The sequence below is a fragment of the Gymnoscopelus braueri genome, assembly GCF_963280865.1.
Source record: "Gymnoscopelus braueri genome assembly, chromosome: 12".
Classification (NCBI taxonomy): domain Eukaryota; kingdom Metazoa; phylum Chordata; class Actinopteri; order Myctophiformes; family Myctophidae; genus Gymnoscopelus; species Gymnoscopelus braueri.
In genome coordinates, this window is record NC_137614.1 from 7,872,506 (window position 1) to 7,896,534 (window position 24,029).

Sequence of the window (24,029 nt, forward strand, 5' to 3'; positions counted from 1 at the left end):
ATAGCAAAACACTAGTTCAGACTGGTTCGAAAAATATTGTTGCAATGGCCTCCAGATTTAACATAGGTTACTGCATCCAAATAGCTCTAATGAGGTGAATGCCAGTTTAACACTTTTTTCTGCCCAGTGTGATGTGGTATTTCTTTACTGTTTGGTTAGGATTTATAATGGTAAATTATGTTTTTTAAATTGCGTGGTTCTGGCATGGCTTCCATGTTTAAAGCGATAGTGCTTAAAAGGGCAAGACCACTTTGGTAGAGGTTTGTGTTGTGTATTTACCTTGCCATGATGTAACTCCAAAGGAGGACAAGAAATCAAAAATAATTGCTCCATTGATTAGAAATTGATCATTCAAAATATGCTCCTCATTGACTTACATTGTACGCTGAAACAGCTCTCAAAGTCACTATTTTAGCACATAAACAAACACAATCAAAGCTAATTCAGACAATATAGAGCATCACCAAACCCAGTACTGTTTATTTTTTGAATAAAAATGTCAACTTCCTGCTGATTTTACTATTTGAAGATCCGGATCCACAGATCCAGTCGGGGTTTTCTTCTTAATAAAAATAGTAAAATCAACAGGTTGTGAGCTTGTAGATTGGCGATTTTTTTAAGCAACGCTGTTGTACGACAAAAGTATAAAATAGGGCTAAAGTACTTAATCAGACTTATTGATTTACTAATTATAAACATCACTTGGATACAATTATATTTTAATCGTGTGTAAATATGTTTCTACCAACGAAAATTTGCGAGTCAGGCCTGCCTTATAGCCATGGATCACGAGCGTCATGGATAAACTGCAAACTAGTGTTTGCACTTTCTCCATTTATAGCCCGTACATCCACATAAACGTTCAGATTCCAAATATAAAGTGCTGACCTCATGGCCACGAATGTTACAAGTATGTACGGACCCTCAGATGTACACGTATCTTCCGTATTGTTCAATAAAAAGCATTTTAATCCGATCGGTGGCCATTTTCTTAGGTTTTTCGCCATATGCTAACTGTGACCCTATCGGTTGGGAAGTGTATTGCACTCTACATACGTTATAACTCTATGAGGAAATGGCCATCGATCGGATGAAAATGCTTTTTATTAAACAATACGGAAAATACGGGTACTTCTGAGATACCATATATAATTGTAACATCCGTGGCCATGGGTTAAGCACTTTATATTTGAAATCTGAACGTTTATTTAGATGTAAGGACCGTAAAGTTGAAAGTGCAAACACCAGGTTGAAGTTTCGTCATGACTATCATATCATATATGACAGTCATGTTTCAGGGCTATACTCGGGCAAATACACGCCACGGTCATGAACTAACAAGTTGGACAACATTTTAATTCCATAAACTAATTCAATTTACCTGTTATAGTAGATTAGAAGCATGGAAACATCCATGTCTGTAAGGTTCGCTCCTCCTGAGCCGTTAGTTCGACTTCCTGCAGCTCCCCGGTCCGTCTGAGTGTGTGTTCAAAACGGATAAGCTCCGCCTCCGCCTAACCCCTTTGTAATGTTGACGCAATGTTGGGTCTGGGTCAGTGGTTCTCAACCTGTGGATCGGGACCAGCCAGGGGTCCCCACATGATTTTTTTTTCTGGGGGGGGGGGGGGGTCCCCAGATGACAGTGAAGGGACAATTTAAGTAACCTTTTTAATAAATGAAAAAGTAAAAATATAGCAAATAAAAAGACCATTGCTGCATCAAGAGTAATCAACAAACTATACAAAAAAAAAATTGTCAAACATTGGCCAAATTCTCAAATAATATAAGAAAGAGGCAAACAGCCGATCTGCAAGTTGTGAGCTTGTAGATCGGCTGAAGTTGAAGGATAAAATTAATAATGATAATAATAACTGATATTAATGATGATGTTCACATCATGTAAAAACATTTAACATTTTTGTGCCTTTTGTTTTTTAACCTGTTGTTTTTTAACCTGATTTCCAAAAATGTAAAGTGTGCTATAAATAAAATGTATTATTATTATTTTTTTATTATTATTATTAATATTATTATTACTATTATTATGTATACTTTACATTACTGAGAATGTCTGCAGGTGGCACATCTCTGTGCAGTGTCTGAGCTCTGCCGTGTAAAGGGTGAAGAGAAGGGAGGCCAGCACAGTCCTCTGGGGGACTCTTGTGCTGCAGGTCACAGTGTCAGATGTAAAGTCCCTCAACCTGACGTATTGTGGTCTGTCAGTGAGGTAGTCCATGATCCAGGACACAAGGTGTGGGACAACATGCATGCTGTTCAGTTTGTCTTTCAGAAGGGGAAGGAGGGGGGGGGGGCTGTATGGTGTTAAAGGCGCTTCGAAAATCAAAAAATAATATCCTCACAGCACCACTTTCCTTGTCCAGGTATGTAGTCGAAGCTATTGAGGTCTGAATTAAAATCCCTGTATAAGGTCGCAGGCACCCCAACTTTAAGCTGGTTCCCTAGGCCTAGTAGGCCTAGAGCCTAGGGAAGTTGAATCGCATTCTTATGCTTTCCTCTGGGAAACACGTCCATGTAAGACACTACAAGACCATTCAACCCTAAGACCACTCAAAATGGTCTTAGGGTTTTAGATTCCCTAAGACCATTGCCATAGTGAAAGTGGAGATCTTCGCCATAAAAGTGTCAAAGAAATTAGACACATATCCACGTGTTCGCATGGACAAGCTCTACAACATATCAAAAGATGGGCCCGTAATACATTATCAAGTTAAAGCACGTTGAAGTGAAGCGGTAACACTAGGCCAGGGGTTCTCAAACTTTTTCATACCACGACCCCATATAATAAGGGAAATCTTTTGGCGACCCCAGCAAACCGCCCCCAAAATATCTCGCTAGAACCACATCATTTCTTTATCCGACATAGCGGTGCAGCTGTTGGTAGTAGGCTACTGGTGGTCTCTGGTTGTCTGTAATTGTTGTCTGACGGTAACGTTACGACGCAGTCTAAGTTAAACTCCGTGCGAGGGCTACAGATGAAACCACATGGATCCGCGGTTCTTGTATTTTGTACCCTCTCGCTTACGGACTAAGTAAATCGTTTTGAAGAGCTCAGCTAAATCATCTGTGTCCTCCTGTGTTGTTGCTACGCTGTGTGCATTGTGTGCAGTGTCAGTGTCGTGTCGGGGTGTGTGTGTGTGGTGTCGGGGTGTGTGAGAGAGAGAGAGAGAGAGAGGTTTCACGTTGGTCGTGGACGCAGCCCCCCCAAATTATACATGCATGATGTGTATTGAAGCACAGCCTATCGGCATCAGTTGATGCGCGAGACAGGACAAATACACAAACGACTGCCTGGTGTAAAATCCGAGTGAAGGACATCGTCTTTTTTTCCTTCCACTTTGGGTTGCGACCCATAGTTTGAGAATCGCTGCACTAGGCAATTAAGAGCCTAGGTTGTAAACCGTAGGTCTGTGTGGAAGGAAACTTATATTGGGCGAATCGGACACGCACTGATCGAGAATCTGATTTCGGATTCACTCCATGGGCTCCAGAAGGCTAACCCTAACCCAAGGGCAGCTAAGGTTAGGGTTAGCGAAGGTAGGGGGAGGAGGGGAGGGGAGGCTCCCCCCCTCCCCCCATCAAGAAAAAAGAAAAGAAAAAGGCAAACAGCATAGATTCAATGCTGATTCAATGTTGGCATTTCAATCATTGAATTTGCACCATAGATTCAACGCTGATTCAATGTTGGCATTTCAATCATTGAATTTTGCACTGCAATACAACAGTGATTCAATGTTGAAAAACCATCAGTCTTCAATCGTAACCAAAAATCAACCCTAACGACTATAATTCAACGTTGAATAACCATATTTTGCTATCTGGGTATAGTTACTTTGCAGATTATTACATTATAAAACATACATTAACCACTTTAGCCCTATTATATACATAGGCTATATGAAAATAGCTCACAACACGTCGCATTGCGACGCGTTGTGAGTTATTACAGTACCTTTGCCCTCTTGACAAATGGCTCTGTCATATGAATGCTGTACCCCCCGCCTGCTCACCGTTGTCCTGACTGCCTCACAGCTTAGATTTATCCAGGAGGAGAACTTTGATCAGTGTTTTTCTGCTGTTCCACAGGTCAGCTGTTCAGTGTTCAGTGTCTTCTCACACTTTTTCCATGTCAAGGACCCCCAAATTAATATGTATTTGGCCACGGACCCCCATCTAAAAAAAACAATGTTTTTCCAGGGACCCCCCCCCCCCCCGTATAATACTGTACCTGTGCAATAATATATCAGTATTCTGATATTAACCTGCGGGCCGCATTAAGTGAACGTGGGGGCTGCATGTGGCCCCTGGGCCGCCAGTTGCCCATGTATGCCATAGACCTCACTTTGAGAGCCATTTTTCTTCATAGACGCCGTTTTGACTCCACAAGACTTCCAACACAGCACGGGCTGCAAACAAATGTTGTGCCTGCAGGGGAAATGTTATGTACAAATGTTTATTCCATTATGGTTTGTGTAAGTGGATTACTAAAGCTCTTCCAAAATGACATTTCGGCCGGATCAAATGACCCTGTGTGTGTGTGCGCGTGCGTACATGCGTGTGCGTGTGCGTGTGTGTGCATGTGCGTGTGCGTGTGCGTGTGTGTGCTCGTGCATTCGTGCATGCATAAATGACCATCTGTATGTGTGCGTGGGTTGTCGTCATGGTGTCATGTGGACAAGACGTGCCCTGGCATTTGGCCACAGACCGCGGTGGGGGTTGGGGTTGGGTCTGTTGTAACCAGAGTTACCAAAATAGCGGTCATTATTTGACTTGATGCTGGATGCATCCGATGTTTCCCCACTTTTAACCACTGTCAACCTGATGTCGCTATTTGGGAATGTCATTGTAGGTGAGATGAACATTTTAAGAAGTTTTCCCAAAATAATCTAAAAATAACCAATCTAGAAGCTCAGAACACAGTGCGTTGTGACCTTGTAGATGGGCCATTTTTGAACATTTTAGATTTTTTAATGGGGTGTTGCAGTGTGAATATCATCGAGTCTTTGCACTTAAAAGTCATTTATTGCCTATACGCGTACTAAAAATAGGGGAAAATGGAGGTGGAACAATATGTTGGCATGTCATTTGTCCAAACAATTCAAAGCAGATCTGAATGCAGGTGTCTCTGTCTGCCTAATAAGCACAGAAGGGCTCAATCCCACTAATTAGGGATGACACTATGGATGACAATGGTCACTGTCCTATAGAGAGTATGCACATGCGTCACCTGTCCACCGGGACATGCTCCCCTCATCTAGACTGAGTGGCAAAACATTGAGCAGCATGGAGCGTTGGAGTTTGGAAGCGCTCGTTGTAAATCACTCAACGGTCCTGTGTACCACCTGTTTCTAAATGTCACATAATGCAGCAGCAGGACGTTGCGTTTTTCAAAACGAGCGCTTCCAAACTCTGACACTTAGAAAAATAATCACCTGCATGGAATTTATTGACAGAGAGTAGCTCATAACATGTCTATGGTGCATTTATATGAACAAAAACTTTGCAGATAGAAAGAGGATAATTCAAGCTTTCCGTACAGCTGCCATGTTGGTGAGTTTAACGTCGTTTAACACAATCAGATAGGACTCTTCTGTTTGGATGTATGGGCTGTCAAGGCCATAAAGTATTTTTTTTTGGCCACTCATTAGGCGTTCCTTCATAACTTCCGGGTACGATGATGTCACGCGCATAGCCTCTATTGTCTTAAGTTGCCTTAAACATTCCATTTCATCTATCTTCAACATAGGGCTTTGTGGTTGAATGAAAAAAAACTTGACTTTATGAGTAGGCTATTTAATATCTACTCATTTACTTATAAGTAAAATTATCTCAAATAGAAACTTTAATCAGTTCAAAGTTTTTATTTTCATTTTATTTTTAGACCAAATTATGGGTCAAAACATTGGTAATGTGTGGTCTAAGGACTCTCGAAAATCAGGACTGGCATCGGACCCAAAAAGCTGTCATGGATCGGGCTGTAGTTTGCACCCCGCTGTCAGTTCTGCCATCGGCGCGGAGCAGACATTGTCAGAAACAGCCTAGTGGAGCGGGCCGATGCCATGATATACTTAGAAGCTAATCATGCAGCAAATAGAGGGAGAGGGTTTCCCTGCAATACGAGCTGTCTGGCTGCCCTCGCTCCGCTTAAATCCTTTCACAGGAAAGCATTTCGTCTCTGCCACTCACAGTTAAGAGTTTGTTTGCTACTAAGTTTTGGTGGAGTTGCTCTTAACACATTTAGACCGGGAAAGAATCTGTGTAATTTTTAGATTTCTTTGGCTATTCAAAACATAGCAGATCTACAAGCTTGTAGCGCGGCACCGAGTACCGTGCTGTGAGCTTGTAGATCTGCTATTTTTGAAAAATTGTGAAAATATGTGCAAATCTTTGAATATATATATATTATTATTTTCAAATCTTTGCTTCCGGGGGGTCCTTGGAACAATATATTTTGAGATGGGGTTCCGCGGCTCCACAATCAAATATATGTCATTTTGGGTGGTCCTTGACATGAAAAAGGTTTGAGAACCACTGATATTATAGCAACACAAGTTTTTTCAAAAAAACAGTTAGGATTTAGAAGACGTTTGTAGAATCCCCAGATGCAAAGAATTGAGTAAAAAATGTTCGCTTTAAAATATATATATATTCAAAGATGTGCACACATTTTCACGATTATAATTTTTTTGCAGATCTACAAGCTCATAGCTGAGCATGTAGATCTGCTATTTTTTGAATAGCCGAATAAATCTAAAATGACACAGATGCGTTCCCGCCCGGTCTTAGTGGGTTAAGATTAATGGAAACCGTGGCTGGGCTTGGACAAAGTACAACTTTCTCTGGCTGGCAGTCTCACACACTGCAGGGAACTGGAAACAATTGACACGGGGTGACTTCCGACTCGTAGCAGCTGGTGGTGAAAAAGTAAACGCTCTCGGTTTGAAAGATGGCCTTTTTGGAGTTGGTAAACGATCATTTCTGATTAAGGCCCCCGTGGTTCTGTGTCAAATGCCTTATTCCTCTGTGTTTCCAGTGGAGACAGTGCTTATATATTTTTGTATGGCGTGGCTCTGCGGGAGGTTAACTGTCTTTGAAGAGGGTCTGTGTGTGTGTGTGTGTGTGTGTTTGACTTTCCGGAGTTAATCTTCCAAATCACTGGACCGATCAGCGCCAAAGTTTGTGTGCACGCTGCCAGTATACAGTACAGTAGGCCACAGAGGTACTGTACCGTCACAATGATGTTTTTCACATACGTGTTTTTATTATTTTAACACATCAAGTGCCAGAGGTTTATTAAAACAGGGTACATCTAGTGCCAGCGTTCTTACCGTTTACGCTGATATGTTTAGTGCTGTAGACGCCACGACGAGGACACGGATATAAACAAAGGGTGCGTGTACGATGGTCGAGGGTCGCCTGTCGCCTGGAACAATAATATTTCTAACGCTAACGTGATCGGCCATCGAAAATGGCTCGTTTCCACCAAGGTAAAAAGAGATGGAGATATAGGGCTTTTTCTCAAGGAGTTGTCGTCATCATTGGAGTGGACGGGAGGTCGTTTTTTTGGACAGGATTTACATCCGTCCCTTCCATTTTACAGGCTCCGTGGATGATTCCAAAGTTGCGTTAGAGAGCCCCTTGTGGGAAAAAAATCAAATAAACGGTTATAGCCGTTTATGGCACACAATGTATTCACTGTAATTTTATAGTCAAATAGTCAAACAGGCGCACAGCAAACTTGCGCAAATTTGCAATCATACCTGAGTACGTCATAGATGTGTCAGAGACAACTGGCGTCATAAATGACTAATGTCACAGGCTCGTCAAATGAGGTCCGAGATCCACATTGCAGCCACACGTTTCTACATGGATTGTGAGATCCACTTAACACATTGACGTCGTCTATAGACGTCATTTCAAATCCAACGCTTAACCGCCATTGACGTCTACATAGACGTCATTTGGTGTTTTCAGTGACTACGATAGAGGGCGCTCTTCCTTAACCTGTATTTGATCCTAGGACCCCCGAAGAAGAATACCCGGAAATCACGTGATCTAAACAAACATCCAAACACCACCGGTTAAGTTTACACCCAGAGATCATGTGACCAGAAGGAAAAAAATTGTCTGCTTCCATGTTAAAGGATTTACAAAAGTATTTTTTTCTCGGATTTCTGTTGTTTTCTAAGTGTTTTTCAAAAAACAAGCCTCATTCAAACGACCATAGCTCTGGAATGGAGGATCGTGGCGGGCCAATTTCGCTATCGTACCCCCATGCGTGCAACGAGCCCCTGTCCGCGAGGATCGGGTTCACAGAGAATATTCCATGATTTTTCAAAGCAACACTAAAATCGCCGTTTTCGCTGGCAAGCGTACAGTACACAGATTAATGAATGAATTCATTAATTCAATTCCTGCCAGTGAATGCGTTCATGTGTTCAATTCCTAGTGTTTTGCATCTACTGGACAGAGTCAGACGCTCCCCCGTCCCCTCAGATGGTGAAGGATAGATGTCTGCCATGATATGACCCTGACTCAGTCAGAATCACACATTGTGCCATATGCTGCATAACATGCCCTTGTACGTCGTCTATTATAATACCAGAGGGAATGCAGAACAGTTGCCGAGACGCTTACATAGGCAAGGTTGAGTAGCAGCTCTCTTCTAGTTCTGTGCAGTATATTGTACGGCTACAGTAGCCAGCGTTTGATCCTCTCTCACCCTGCGTCGGCTTACAGCGGGCGGCCCCGTGGTGCTTGTTGTGGCCCCGCTGTTGTACCTGTACATGAAATAACACTGGAATAAAAGCCAGAGTCGGGCTAATGAACTGGAGGCGCTGCGTTTTCCCGCTACCATAGAACATAGTCTAACCCTTACACAACAACACTTAGTCACCTCTTCACTTAAAACACCCCGGGTGAAATTCCCATTTAATCTCCGTGAGCCAGTTGGCCCCCGCCTCTCTCTCTCTCGCTCCTTCTCTCTCTTTCTCTCACGCCCCACACCCACCCACCCACACACACACACACACACACACACACACACACACACACACACACACACACATACATGTACATTACATTGCCTCTCTCGTCTTATTTTCCTATTTCAACCCCTATTTAGCAGCAGCTTCTTATTCAAAGAGAGAGAGAGAGAGGGAGAGAGAGAGAGCATGGCACTTTGCGGTGGTTAAATCAATACAACGGTGTCCCCTATAACAGACCTCTGTGTTTCCCTGCGATCGATCCTGTCAGCCCACATGCATTTAACCCGTTAAGGCCGGGAACGCATCATCCGTGTGTCATTTTAAGGTTTCTTTGTGGCTATGCAAAATAGCAGATCTACAAGCTCATAGCGCGGCATAGATCTGGGGGGGGGTCCCTGGAACAAAATATTTTGAGATGGGGGTTCGCGGGCAAATATATAATTTTGGGTGGTCCTTGACATGAAAAATGATTGAGAACCACTGACATTATAGCAACATAAGAGGAAAGGATTTAGAAGACATTAGAATCCCCCAGAAGCAAAGATTTGAGTTAAAAAAACTCGCTTATATACGATATGATACGATAAATCTTTATTGTCAGTTTGCACTGAATATACATATTCAAAGATTTTTCACACCATTTTCACAATAAAAAAATATATATAGCAGATCTACAAGCTCATAGCTATGAGCTTGTAGATCTGCTATTTTTTAATATAGCCCAAAAGAAATAGAAAAATGACACAGATGCGTTCCCGGTTTGACTGGGTTAAAGAGTGAGCCGGGGCGATTACTCTTAGCAATCCTAACTTTGATCCATACGCTGAATGACGGCCGCCAAGACGTCAAGGCTGTGGCTAATGGCGACCGATGAAAGGACGGGGGGTAATTGTTAATCCCTCTTTTCTTGTTTTTTGTTCCTCGGCCCAAATTCAATTTTCTCACATTCAATTCATCCTTATTGCAGCCGGTCGGTCGTCGATCTGCCCTGACTGCGAGGGGTGTATTCATTACTCAACTTGGTTTGAGCGGGTCAAAAATATCAGATCTACAAGCTCGCAACTAGTGGTGGAAGAGGTCCTCAGATGTTTTACTTAAATCGCAATACCACAATATAAAAAAAATACTCAATTTCAAGTATCAAAGGGGAATTTTGGACCACGGTTTTCTTACCTTTTCTATGATGTTATGATATCCTAGGATGAATGGTACAGTAGAAAAACACACGCCAATAGGCCTTGCGCTAGATCGCATATTTTGATTAAAAAATAAAAAAATCCCCTATAAGGCCTGTGTTAAAAACTAAAAGAACAAAAGTATTGGCATCAAAATGGCTTACATACTTTTTCAAAAAGAGGCGATCTACAAGGCTATTTTCAAATAGCCAATGCATTAAATAGGGCTTAAAGTAGCCTTGAATTCATGGAGATTCTTTTGTTTTTGTCGCATTCCTAAGCCAATAATTAGATGACCGGCGGAGTCTCCGAGACCCAGTTGGAGACTCAAAGAATGGTTACAAATTATTGGCTCAGGTATGCAACAAAAACAAAAAAATCACCATGAATTCAAGGCTCAATGGGGTGTGTAATTGATAGAAAATCTAAGAAATAATGTTATGGGTGAACTACACTTTTAAGTGGTTAATGTATAATAACTCTATTCTGCAAACTAGTAACTAACATTTTCAAAAGATTGTAGTGGAGTAAAAGTTAAAGTACAGACAATCGGAAATAGGTACTATTATACTTGCGACACGTTGTGAGCTTGTAGTTTTTGGATATTTGACAGCGGTGTGCAGCGACATATAAATCAGGCTTTACCGATGCCAAGAAAGAAGAGAGCACCGCTGAGTAAAAAGTCTGCTCCAGACTTCATGCTACCGCAGGCAGACACCCAAGGGTGCATTCCTGAAAGGGGATTAGCTCAACAGAACATAATACTTTACTCTCTCGAAACAATGATTTAACTTGAAGAGGTGTCAGTCCCAGTCCCCAATATACTCAAATTGGACTTAGCCGGCAGCTTTATTTAATTGATAACACGCTGGTGAATCAATCAAACCACAGTGTGTCTCTTGAAGGCTGAAAAGTTAAGCTTTAACCCTTTGAGACCGGGAACACATCTGTGTCATTTTGAGATTTCTTTGGGCTATCTCTGTGCCGCGTTATGAGCTTGTAGATCTGCTATTTTTTAGGGAAAATCGTGGAAAATCGTGGGTCTTTGAACATTTGTAACTCAAATCTTTGCTGCTGGGGGATTCTACAAATGTCTTCTAAATCCTTTTCTTTTTTGAAAAAACGTATGTTGCTATAATTCCTCAAAAATTATATGTATTTGGCCGTGGACCCCCATCTCAAAAAATGTTGTTTCAGGGACCCCCCAGAAGTTGTAACGGAGTAAAAAATAAATTGCTTTAAAAAAGTCTATATTCAAAGATTTGCAAAAATGTTCACGATTTAAAAAAAAATAGCAGATCTACAAGCTCATCGTGCTATGAGCTTGTAGATCTGCTATTTTTTAATAGCCAAATAAATCTCGTTCCTGCGTTCCCGGTCTTAAAGGGTTAATGCTTGTAATCTGCCGAGGAGACGACATAATAATCAAGTTTCGGGGACCATCGTAATTTAATCAATTTACTTGGTACCGGCGACAATCTCCCATTTCCACTTAATTTGTAGTCAATTACCTGCAAGAGAGAGAGAGAGAGACGGAGAGAGAGAGGGAGAGAGGGAGAGAGAGAGAGAGGGAGAGAGAGAGAGAAGAAAAAAACCCACAGGTACCAAATTCTAATCACTGTCCGTTTTGTGTTGTAATTCCTTGAGCTTTAATCCTCAATGCCCCTGCATTTTCTCAATCAGGGTTTACCAGTTTTTTTTTTCATAACGGAGGTCAAAGTTGTAATTAAAAAAGCACAGGGCTGGAAAAAAGTGAATGATTTGTCCTGCTAGGGAGCAGCAAATTCCCGGAGAATAAGGGCTGCTGCGCCGGTGTTGGAGGAATTACATCAATACAGTCTATGTGTCTGGGGCAAAGGCACCGACGACACAGCCATCTTTAACCCATTCAATCCAGGAACGCATCTGTGTGTAATTTTTTTGATTTATTTGGCTATTCAAAAATAGTAGCTCATAGCGCGGCACTCGGTGCCGCGCTATGAGCTTGTATCTGCAATTTTTTTTTTAAATCGTGGAAGATTTGTGCAAATCTTTGAATATATATATATATTTAAAAGCAAACATTTGTAACTCAAATCTTTGCTTCTGCATGGGGGTCCCTGGAACAAAACATTTTGAGATGGGGGGGACCGCGGCCAAATACATATCTAAAAATGTTTTCTAAATCCTAACAGTACGTTGCTATATCAGTGGTGCTCCAACTTTTCCATGTCAAGGAACCCCCAAAATGAATGAATGTATTTGGTCGCGGATCCCCATCTCAAAATATGTTGTTCCATGGACCCCCCCAGAAGCACAGATCAAAAAAGTTTGCTTTAAAACGTACATATTCAAAGATTTGCACAAATTGTTCACGATTTTTCAAAAAATAGCACATGAGCTTGTATATCTGCTATTTTTCTATAGCCAAAAAAAATCTATAAAAATGACACAGATGCGTTCCCGGTCTTAATGGGTTAAACGGATCCCTGCAGCAAGAAAAAAAAAAGAGAAAAAGCCCAAGAGAGAGTCAAATGTTCACCGCGGTTATCCTTCCCCTACACTCCGTCCCGGACGTACTCCACAGATCCATAAGAGCTTTTAGATGGCTGGGGATGCATGTGTAGGCCTATAGCGCTATTTACAACGTTGTTGAGACAGATTGTCTATCAAGGCCTCCAAATAGCTACATGCAAACAGAATGCCATGGCTTTTTTTTTGGGGAGGGAAGGAAGGAAGGAAGGCAGAGGGTGTTTTTAACTCTTTAAGAACGGGAACTCGCATCTGTGTGTCATTTTTAGATTTCGTTGGGCTATTCAAAAATAGCAAATATACAAGCTCATAGCGCGGAGCTTGTAGATCTGCTATTTTTTGTGGCAACCACTCACAAGGACTGACTTTGTGTGTTTGCGTGTCCAGATGAGCACGGCCTCAACAGCTGCAGCTGATTGCAACACAAAGATGCAACCAGTTACACTAATTAAATACAAACAGGAGTGAAGGCACCACTCACTTCACTGGGTGTGATTTTTTTTAAATCATGAAAAGTATTTTACAAATGTTCGCTTCAAAAAATATATAATCCAAGATTTTGCCACACATCTTCGCGATTTTTCAAAAATAGCAGATCTACAAGCTCGTAGATCTGCTATTTTTGAATAGCCCAAAGAAATCTCAAAATGGCACACAGATGCGTTCCCGGTCTCGATGGGTTAAATGCAAATGACTGTCGATTTTCTATTACTTTAGCTTTTTTCTCCCTCTTTTGACCTGGCACACTCTATTCACTCTACATCTGAAGTGGTTTAGCTCGTAAAAGTCTGACAGTATTCCTCTCCATTCATCGTCGCTGTCGTCGGGCAGAAACCTTGCATCTCCATATTTCTGCCCGTAAAACGCCCTACTTCGGCAAACGCAAGAGTGTCAAGCAAAAGTATCATATATATATAACCAATGAAAAGTAAGAGCTTAATTGTGACTAAATAGCTACATTGGATCCACTGGAACCATAGGTGATCTTTAGGGGGGGGGGGGTACTTGCCCATATATTTTTGCCAATATATGCACATACAGTATATGAACCTGAATATGGCATATATGCAGCATATAGTCTGCATGTACTTGCCATATATGTGGATATATAGAAAATATGTCTCTTCTATGTCCACATATATGCCACATTATGGATTCTGCATATGTACATATATAGAGACATACTGTATATGCAGGCGGCCAATTTTCGTATATGTCACATATATGATAAACCTATATGTTGCATATATAAACACAACACATATATATGTTCATATATTTGAACCCCCCCCTGGTGGCAGAGGCAAAAATCGCCTATGACTGGAACACAGGTTCTTTTTCCATTTCTTAAAAAGTAATGGTTTTGGACATACAAGGTTTCTACCCATCAGCGACAATACATCTCAAACACGTCACGGGAGCTCATTCTGTATTTGGTTAACCCATTCAATCCGGGGGGACGCAGCTCTGTAATTTTAGATTTAATTAGCTATTCAAACATCTAGCAGATCTACAAGCTCATAGATGAGCTTGTAGATCTGCTATATATATTTTTTTAATCATGAAAATTTGTGCAAATCTTTAAATATACATATTTTAAAGCGAACATTTGTAGAATATGTTGTTCCAGGAACCTCCAGAAGCAAAGATTTGAGTTACAAATGTTCGCTTTAAAAATATATTCAAAGATTTTCACAAAATGTTCACGATTTTTCAAAAATAGCAGATCTACAAGCTCATAGCGAGGCACTCGGTGCCACGCTATGATAGTATATCTGCTATTTTTGAATAGCCCAAAGAAATCTAAAAATGACAGATGCGTCCCCCGGATTGAATGGGTTAAAATGGCCTATTCCAAACACATTAAGTCGTCTTTGAGTTCGACCCCTTTCTGCCGGCGCTGCCTCAATTTGCCTCGGCTTTATGCGGTTGACCCGCCTTGAGCTGTGCGGGGTCAAGGCTATAACTCAACATTGTTGCGGGACCGACCGACCGCGGGGGAGCGAGGAGGCTCCAGAATCCCATCAGCGGACCGCCGCCGCGTCCTCATTTTCCCCGTCTTCGTCTCCCCCCCCCCTCCCCCCAGCGTCCGGCTGCTGTTGATCACTCTAATAGAAATGGATGGCATTCATACCGCGCTTAGATTAGACAGCGTGATGGGCCTGGGATCCCAGGCAAGGACACCGACCCCCCGCGCGCGCGCGTGTGTGTGTGTGTGTGCGCGTGCGTGCATTACTATGCTTGTGAGGATCTCATGTCCCCACCACAAGTATTGTAGCTTGTAGATCTGCTATTTTCAGAGTTCAACACCGAGCGCTACCAAACATAAAATTACTTGTCTTTTAGTTCTACTGGATCTCTTCTCCACTAGTCCCTCACTAACATTTTAGTCTAGCTTTTATTCGTTGACGAAATTGTCAATATATTTAGTTGTAGTCATCGTAGCTTAGTTTTTATTTAGTTTTTATTTAGTTTTCGTCAGTGAAAAAGGTAGTCAACGAACATTTTTCGTCATAGTTTTAGTCGACGAAATCAACACTGATGTCCTCACAAGTATAGTAATACAAACTTGTGTGTGTGGTGTGGAGGAGTGGGGGTGTTGAGGAGGGGGGCTGTGGGGCAGACGTACACCTCAGATGGTGAATGAAGATGAGGCGCTCTGGGGGCCGAGGTGTTCACAGCTGGGCTGGTTTATATCACAGTAAACAAACATAACCATCATATATTATCTCCCTCCTTGTCCATCCCCACACAATAAAACCCTCGGCGTGAATTGAACTCTGAGCGTTACGTGCAAACGGAGCGCGTACAAAGGGACCCCAAACGGGTCCATTTGGGTTCCTTATGGGTCAAATGAGGATACATTTAAAAGTATATTAAAGTGTTTCATGGGTATTGTACATCTGTTCATGAGGTGTTTGACATTGTTTATCCCCCAAAATCGTGAAGGCCGATTTGACCGGTGAGACTAATAAATAAGTCAATGTGTCCAAAATGTAGTTACTGCAGTTTGTTGGGCAGTTTTATTAGTTTATTGTCCTGCATTAAAGGCTCATTGTTACAGAATAATCTGCATCGGGATCTCCTGTGCACAGAGCCACCCACACGCTGATGATAGACCTCTGAAGTAAGGAGGAAAACTACACACTATTAAGCGGCTCCCTAAACATTAGGAACTTTGATCAATGAGTGTTTCTATGGCGTGTGTGTTGGTCTAATGTGAATTCTTATCCTCTGCTCAATAGACCAATTATTTGTTTACCAACATTGAGACTGGACGCACAGGTGATTGTTTAATGCAATCATTTCCCAACATATTGTTTCGGGGTTTCGCTGGTTTCAGTTCATTCAACCTCTTGTGTTTTGGTTAGTGAGGCGCGTCCTAGAGAGACCTGACAGAATGGGTTTCATTTGGTGCCGGCCTGCGCGTACTTGTTCTTATCAGTGTGACGTCGTCTGTTAAGGGGTCTATAAGTGTAAAAAACAAGTGCCAAGTGATTATGACGTAGGCAGCATAATAACACTGCTTCATGTCAGTGATAGAGCAATTTATAGCAGTAGTTATCAAACTTTTCTGGTCAAGGACGCCCGTTTCTGTCTCAAGATTTGTGTTGTTAAAATATTGCTTTTAAATAGCAGAGCTTGTGGATCGGCTACAGTATTTTCAAATAGCCGCTATACTGCACATTAGGTTAAAGTGGTCAAAGTGATCTTGATGCTGTATTAAATAATTTAGCTGGGGACCCCCTGGAACCCAGGGGGGGTTTGAGAACCATGCACTGACTTATAGAATTCACCAGCTGGAATGATTTCAGCTAATTTATTCATTTTGTTTTAGTGAGGTTATAAGGTCCTTACACACACCAGGAGCGTGGCGAAAATGCATCAAAAACTATTAATCTCTCTCTCTTCTCTCTCTCTCTCTCTCTCTGCAGATCCCTCAGATAAGCTATGCGTCGACGGCCCCGGAGTTGAGCGACGATAGGCGCTACGACTTCTTCTCGCGGGTGGTCCCGCCGGACTCCTTCCAGGCCCAGGCCATGGTGGACATCATCCAGGCTTTGGGCTGGACCTACGTCTCCACCGTGGCGTCGGAGGGCAGCTACGGGGAGAAGGGAGTCGAGGCCTTCACGCAGCTCTCCAGAGAAGCCGGTAAGGAACGTGCCTGTGGGCAGAATGAACTGAAATGTGTGTGGGGTTTCTTTTTAGTGCACTTTTGAAAGGTGTTTCTTCACACCCTTGAGAGAGGGTTCAAAGACAGCTCAGTCTGTCCAAAACGTTGGTGATTTTTCTGTCAATAAAATGATAGGTAGCCTGCAAGTTAGTTCAGGCAGCATACACTCGAGAGGTTACATGCTGAGTAATGCTCATTACTATGTGGGTGTATACAGCGTCATGGAAGACCCATACGTCATACGTATGGGTCTTGTCCAATTGGGCGGGTTATTTAAGCTCACCTAAGTCTGCGTTCCTTCCGCTTTGTGTGTTACGGTTGTTGTCATGCGCCGTTTGCTCCCACCACCACCCCAGCACCACCAGTGGGCTCTGCTATTGGTCTGTTCCCCATGGGGGGTTGTTATTATATATCTATCTCCCTGCTCTTAATGGTTAATGATGGTTGTCTAAATTGGGCTGAGCAGGGAGAAAAATGGAGCAGAGCCTGAACGCCAAGATAAAAATATTACATCCACACCTGTATTCTCATTCTATAATATTGGTTCAATCTATTCGTGAGTTATCTGACTGAACTATTGGCATCGGCAGCTACGAGTGTGCGGCTATACTTCTTTATTCTTTAGTGTTTAGTGTTCTTTAGAGGCTGGCACCTCGCAAGGACCGGTGTGCTGTGCACCTTTGGTAACTAGAAAAGTTGCCCTAACACACTTGTTCTCGACATGGAATCCCCGCGGGGACCCAGAAGGGGTCCTTGAGGTGTGCAATGCGAGAGTGTGTGGACCAGCCAACACCAACCCTGGACTTCTGAATCGCTGCCCTCCTCACCCTCCTATAGGTGTCTAGCATCACACTCCTGTTGTTCAAAGGACCCCGCAATGTGTCTACTTCCCCCTCCTAGCTGTACCTTGGCTTGGGTTGACTCCCCTCATTGTCAGTTTGCTTGCTGCAGTGTTGATTTTGACAGCATATTTTGATTTAGTTTTAGTCATAGCCTTTTGAATAAAATATCATTTAGTTTTAGTCATATTTTAGTCACCTGAAATGTTTTAGTTTTTGTCTAGTTTTTATCGGCTAAATATCATGAGATTATAGTCGACTAAATCTACAGTTGATTTAGTCGACTAAAATGTATGTTGGCTGTGCCTTGATGGCATCGTAATGGCTGATTTTACACTTGGTTGCACTCTGAAAATAGCCGATCTACAAGCTCACAACGCGTCGCAGCGCGACGCGTTGTGAGCTTGTGGATCTGCTATTTTCAGAGAGCGACACCCGAGCGCAACCGAGCATAAAATGACTTGTCTTTTAGTTCTACTGGATCTCTTCTCCACTCGTCCCTCCCTAACATTTTTGTCTAGTTTTTATTTGTTGATTAAATTGTCAATATATTTAGTCTTAGTTTTAGTCATCGTAGATTAGTTTTTATTTAGTTTATTTAGTTAGTGAAAAAAGGTAGTCGACGGACATTTTTCGTCATAGTTTTAGTCGACGAAATCAACACTGGTGGATGCCATCCAGGGCCTTTTCCTGCTGTGCTGTGAGCGTCCATGTCTCGGCCCCCATGCAGCAAAACCGTCTCCACTGTATAGCCACGGGCAGCCGCCTCTTCAGTTTATCTCCCTATGCCAGATTTCCACACACTCTCCTCATCACCGTGCAGGGCATTCCAGGCCAGAGCCCTCCGGACCAATTGAGGAGTTAGTTCCGTTATTCTCCTCAATTCGAGAATGTAACAAATGGAACGGGCGCTTGTGAAGAGCGATTGTTGTTCGTCTATTCATGTGTTCCAGCAAGAGGCTTGATGGTTACCATGGAAACCAGACACACACGCATCAAGCTGCATCAACTTTTTTTAGTCGCCATGGCGCTCCCTCTCCAGGCTGTCACAATTCATGTAACCTTTTGAACAAAAGCGGAGCTAGCAAAATAAGGAACATTCCTTAACGAGGTGCCAGGTGCTAGGAAGGTTCCTTTCAAATGAGACGGAGCCATAGTGGAGACCGTTTTTTTGACTGCAGGTTTGAACCCCCCTACAAAGTGGCACCTAATTTTGTCCACTATTGTAGAAGGGGTGAGCGATGCGGAACGCAGCCAAAATGTACTTAAAGTACCAAAAGGGAAAGTACCAAAAACAATGAAAATAGCAGATCTACAATTTTGTATAAAATGGGGCTAGAAGTGGTTAATGTATGTTTTATAATGTAATCATTTATATCTGCAAAGTAACTAGTAATACTAACGTTTTCAAATACTTGTAGTGGAGTAAAAAAGTACAATATTTGCCTCTGAGATGTAGTGGAGTAGAAGTAAAAGTACAGAAAATGGAAAAGACTCCAGTAGAGTAAAAATTCCCCAAAAGTGTACTTAAGTACAGTACTTGAGTAAATGTACTTAGTTACTTTACACCACTGCTGGGAAGCCATGGGCGATGATTTATCCGTTCCCCACTTGTATGCCTCTCCTTTCCATATAGGAAATTAATAACAAAACAATGAAAGGCCTTCAATGGACACATGGCCTACGGCAGGTCAGGTTTTGTATCATTGCTGATTCATTGTATCTGAATGAATTATTGCTGCGGTTTGGGATTAATTATTAATCGGGTGACTGCTTTATTGCCTCAGTAAACATTGGAGAACGACAGGAACAGTCAGCAATCGAGGCAGCGTTTGAGGAGAATATGGCTATTCTTTTAAATTCCCCATTGTTTGACGAACTTCTGTTCTGACACGAACTACTTTTTGCATTTCAGCCAGTCCAACTCTTTGCTCCGTGAGGTGCATGCACCAGTACCATGCCTCATCACTGTCAGTGGTGGAAGAAGTACTCTGATGTTTTACTTGTAGTACTGTAGCAATACCACATTGTAGAAATACTCTGTTATGACTACGAGTCAATGTGTTCGAACTGTTACTCGTGTCAATGTACAAGAATATTGGCATATATTTTGAAATATACTTAATGTACCAAAAGTAAAAGTAAAAATGTTTTTCCAGTCGTTAATTTTTTTTTCAAAGTTGTTCAAAAATGGCAGATCTACAAGCAAATAACGCGTTGCATCGTGACGTGTTGTGAGCTTGTAGATCAGCTATTTTCAAACAGCTTATATATAAAACAGATATTAATTGCTTAACGTACCGTATGTTTTGTAATAATAATCTAAATCTGAAAAGCAACTAGTAACTAAAGCTTTCAAATATATTTTTTTGGGTTAGGGTTAAAGGGTAAAGACAGTACAATATTTGCCTCTGAGATGTAGTGGAGTAGAAGAATCAAACAATATAAATACTCAAAGTACCTCAAAGTTGTACTTTTAAGTACAGTGCTTGAGTAAATGTACTTTCCACCACTGATCGTTGTTGCTCTACCCTGCTGCACTGTGGAATCGTTTTTTTTTCTTTTTTGCACTCTCACACGCAGACATCACTAAGAATGGTCAGGCTGTCATGAATTTGAAAGGCTTGAGTTTTGTGGTACCACACACACGCCTCTGCAGTTCCTTTCTTCATTACATTTTGAGAAGGAGAAGGTCGCAGGTCAGAGTAGACGCTGGCAGTGCTATGGCACAAGAAACAGGAGCGATGAAGGATAGATTCCACAATTGATAGCACTGAGTGTCTTTGGACTACAGCGTTCCAAAGAAGGCCGGAACGTTTTATATAGCATTGCTTTGGCAATTGCTGTGTGGAGGAGAACGACACCCTGTGTCATTTCCTCATCTGTGACAGTCATTGTGTGCCGGGCAGGCATCACTCTAAACAACCCAGTGCTTTACTTTAATCATCGCCGCTGGAATGAATCTCTGTGATCCATGAGAGGCCATTGGAACAACAACTACACTGGCAATCATGCTTCCTTCCTCATTGTCCTTGACCTCATGTGGGCAGTAACAAAGTATAACTGAGTACGGAACCCCGTACGCTGTTGAGCGGAGTCCCTCAGGGCTCTACACAAAGAAGGCCCTATTTTTGTCGGTGCCTTTTTAAAACATTTTCAAATAGCCAATCTACAAGCTCACAACGTGTCGATGTAGATCGGCTAGCTTGTCTTCATTATAGGAAATGTAATGAGTGAATTTGAATATTTCTATAATTGAAAACGAGCTATATTGAAAGATGAAACATATAAGATATGAAAGCATAACAAGTCAGCTATGAGGTGGGGGGGTAAAATTCTAATTCAAATTATTATTTTTTGAGTATTGGGGCTGAGTTAATTTACAAATAGTGAAAATAGCCAATCTACAAGCTCACATCACGTCGCGATACTAAATTTCAACACAGCAGTGCATTGATATTATAAAGAAAATACACTTTGTAATTTGTACCTTTTGATTACATATTTTTTTAATTTATAATAAACTTTTTTTTAATAAAGCAAATACTCCTGTACTGTAACTCAAGTACACATTTCACTCGTGGTTGAGTAGTATTTGACAAGGAATATCTATACTTTGACTTTGAAGTACTTTGATAGGCAGGCTTTCACTTTTTACTTTGCCAGTTCCGAGGGGGTTGAGTTCTTTGGTCCACCACTGTCCGGCAATAATAATGGACCAAAGGAAACCGCAGTTCCTTCCTGTATAGTACCTTTATTTAGTGAAAGGATAGCCCCTTGAGATGTATCATCAATCTCGTTTTCGATGGGGTCCTTAAAAACCTTGACCCTTACACCACCGCTCTATCCATTTGCAGTCAATTTGCAGTGACTGACTCTCCATCTCCTTTCCAATTGACCAATATGTGGAAAGCCTCTAAAACGGGTGGAAGCTAATGATATCCCACGGGCAAAGTCCAGTGTCCATGAATATTTCATCTTAGAGCAGACTATACCCATTAAAAGTTTAAGAGGATGTTTGTGGCAGGCTTGTGCAGTCGCTGTCGGGATGAGAGAGAACTGGGAAAAGCAAGCCTAGTAGTACACGAATGAAAGGGAATTGGTGGGGAAAGTTGGGTGATTTGATTTAGTGCTTACTTTGGAGGTTTTCTCACTTCAACTGCTTGCTGCACCCTGCAATGCATGCAGTTTTCTTCAGCTCTAACTAGCTTGTTCTTTTTTCCTCTGATGTTGTTCCGTATCAAAGGCCGGTAAATCCACAACTCCTCTTATTATTGTTAGTGTTTCAACAGCAAGCTGCCGGTGAGGGAGGACCAGATTAGAGTCGCTAGCTTGTTGACTCATCCTTCACTGCTGTGATGCAGTACGTGGGAAAAGAAAACATTTTGCCTTTCGCACGCAGACTGAATGGGAATTATATCATGCAATGAAAAAAGCTCCACCACCACCCCAAGGCATCGTGTCTTTTGATATAAAAGCACAGATTATGCAACAGCATACCTATATAGGACCATATGCTGTACATTGATAGGATCAAAGGCTTTGTACTGTGGCTGCCCCACACACCTGTCTTCAATCATTTGAACTAAATGACAACCAAAGCGCATGCTTCATGTCGGCTTAACACACGGTATCTATGAGGCAATGTATTTCACCGTGCAACACAGAATAGAATCAGAATTATTTAATTTGTCAGGTGAGGCTGGTGTACTGTCTGTATTACACTGAATAACAACCACATTAACCCTATGAGCGTCTTTTTTCTGGGCATGTCACAATAGGCAAACATTTGGCGACGAAAATAGGCAAACATTCACTGAAAATAGCCGACGTGTCACATTGTGGCGCGTTGTGAGCTTGTAGATTGGCTATTTTCAGTGAAGAGACTTTCCGTTGATGTAAAAAAAAAAGAAAAAGGCAGGCGCCAAGTATAGATCCCTGGGGGACCCCGGTCAGCGACGTATATAGGGTTTAAGTGGTTACCAATATTTAAACAATACATTCTCAAAAACACAGATGAAAAATAAAGATATAAAAGTACGTGCAATATAGAGCATTGGTTCTCAAAGTGGGGTCCTTCAGGGGGTTCCAGGGGGTCCCCAGCTAAATGAAGGATAGTTAGGAACTAAATGGACCCTTATGGGTCTGTAACTCTGAGAGTGTACAAATGGAACACTCTCAGAGTTAAATCAACATTGATTTTACAATATAAATTGGGGTCCCAGGGATAGAAATGCCATTAAATGGGGGTCAGTAGCCGAATGCATGTCAAACTGGGGGTCTTCTTGAAATTAAAAGGGTTGAGAATCACTGGTAGCTAGCAGTGAAAAATCTTCTCTTATGGGGGTCCCTGGCATATCTTTTGAAATGGGGGTCCGTGGGCTAATAAGTGTCAAATTTGGGGTCCTAGACATGAAAAAGTTTGAGAACCACTGATATAGAGGATATTGATGAATAAATATGATAAGATAAAGATTTATTGATCCCCAGAGGAACATTCATACACAGAAGGTCATAGTATACATTTCGCATTGCACTTGTTTGTGTAGAATCTGAGGTAAATGTACACTCTCTGTAGTTGCTTAGATGTAAACATAGCATATCGTCGCTGTCAAGCGGAAACCTCCCATTTCCAAAATGTTTTCAGAAATGGTGAAAATAGCCGTTCTACAAGCTCATATTATGTGAGCTTGTAGAACGGCTATTTTCACTACTTTTTCTTGACACTCTTCTTGTATTGCGAAGTATAGGGAATGAAATGATGGAGAAATAAAAACATGAAAAGGTTGTTGGAATTTGGCGATAAGAGGTTTTTCCCCGACCGCAAGGATATCAGGGGAGTGGATCCATGCGGCCTGTGTGTGTGTGTGTGTGTGTGTGTGTGTGTGTGTGTGTGTGTGTGTGTGTGTGTGTGTGTGTGTGTGTGTGTGTGTGTGTGTGTGTGTGTGTGTGTGTGTGTGTGTGTGTGTGTGTGTGTGTGTGTGTGTGTGTGTGTGTGTGTGTGTGTGTGTGTGTGTGTGTGTGTGTGCGCGCGCGTGCGTGTATTACTTGGATGCAGTGAAATGTCAGACGCATTAGCAGCCTCTCCACTTCAAGGAGAACCATACAGCAGACTAATGCAATAGGGGCTTCAGCCCAATGCCCATTATCCCAGCCAGGGCTGGAGTGTGATGGTCAGCTAGAATTGATTTCTTCTGAATTCCCCCCCTTCCCCTCTCTCATCTCTCTCGCCCTTGTTTTGGTCCATCGTTCACAGTGTGTTCTCCACTGGTTCAGTCCAGAGTCAAGTGGAGCTGGAGTACAGTATGCCTAAACCACTCAAACA

At 42.1% G+C, this 24,029-nt stretch overlaps 1 protein-coding gene across 1 annotated transcript in view; it reads left to right on the forward strand.

The window, feature by feature from the left end:
* The window catches only part of LOC308097452 (metabotropic glutamate receptor 7-like), a gene marked incomplete at both ends in the record, with an annotated part of 249,239 nt that overhangs the window by 58,510 nt on the left and 166,700 nt on the right, over positions 1–24,029 (forward strand). The window contains one exon of the mRNA XM_080445211.1: positions 16,627–16,843. Within this exon, the coding sequence (XP_080301337.1) occupies positions 16,627–16,843 (217 nt within the window). The remainder of the gene's footprint in view (positions 1–16,626; positions 16,844–24,029) is intronic.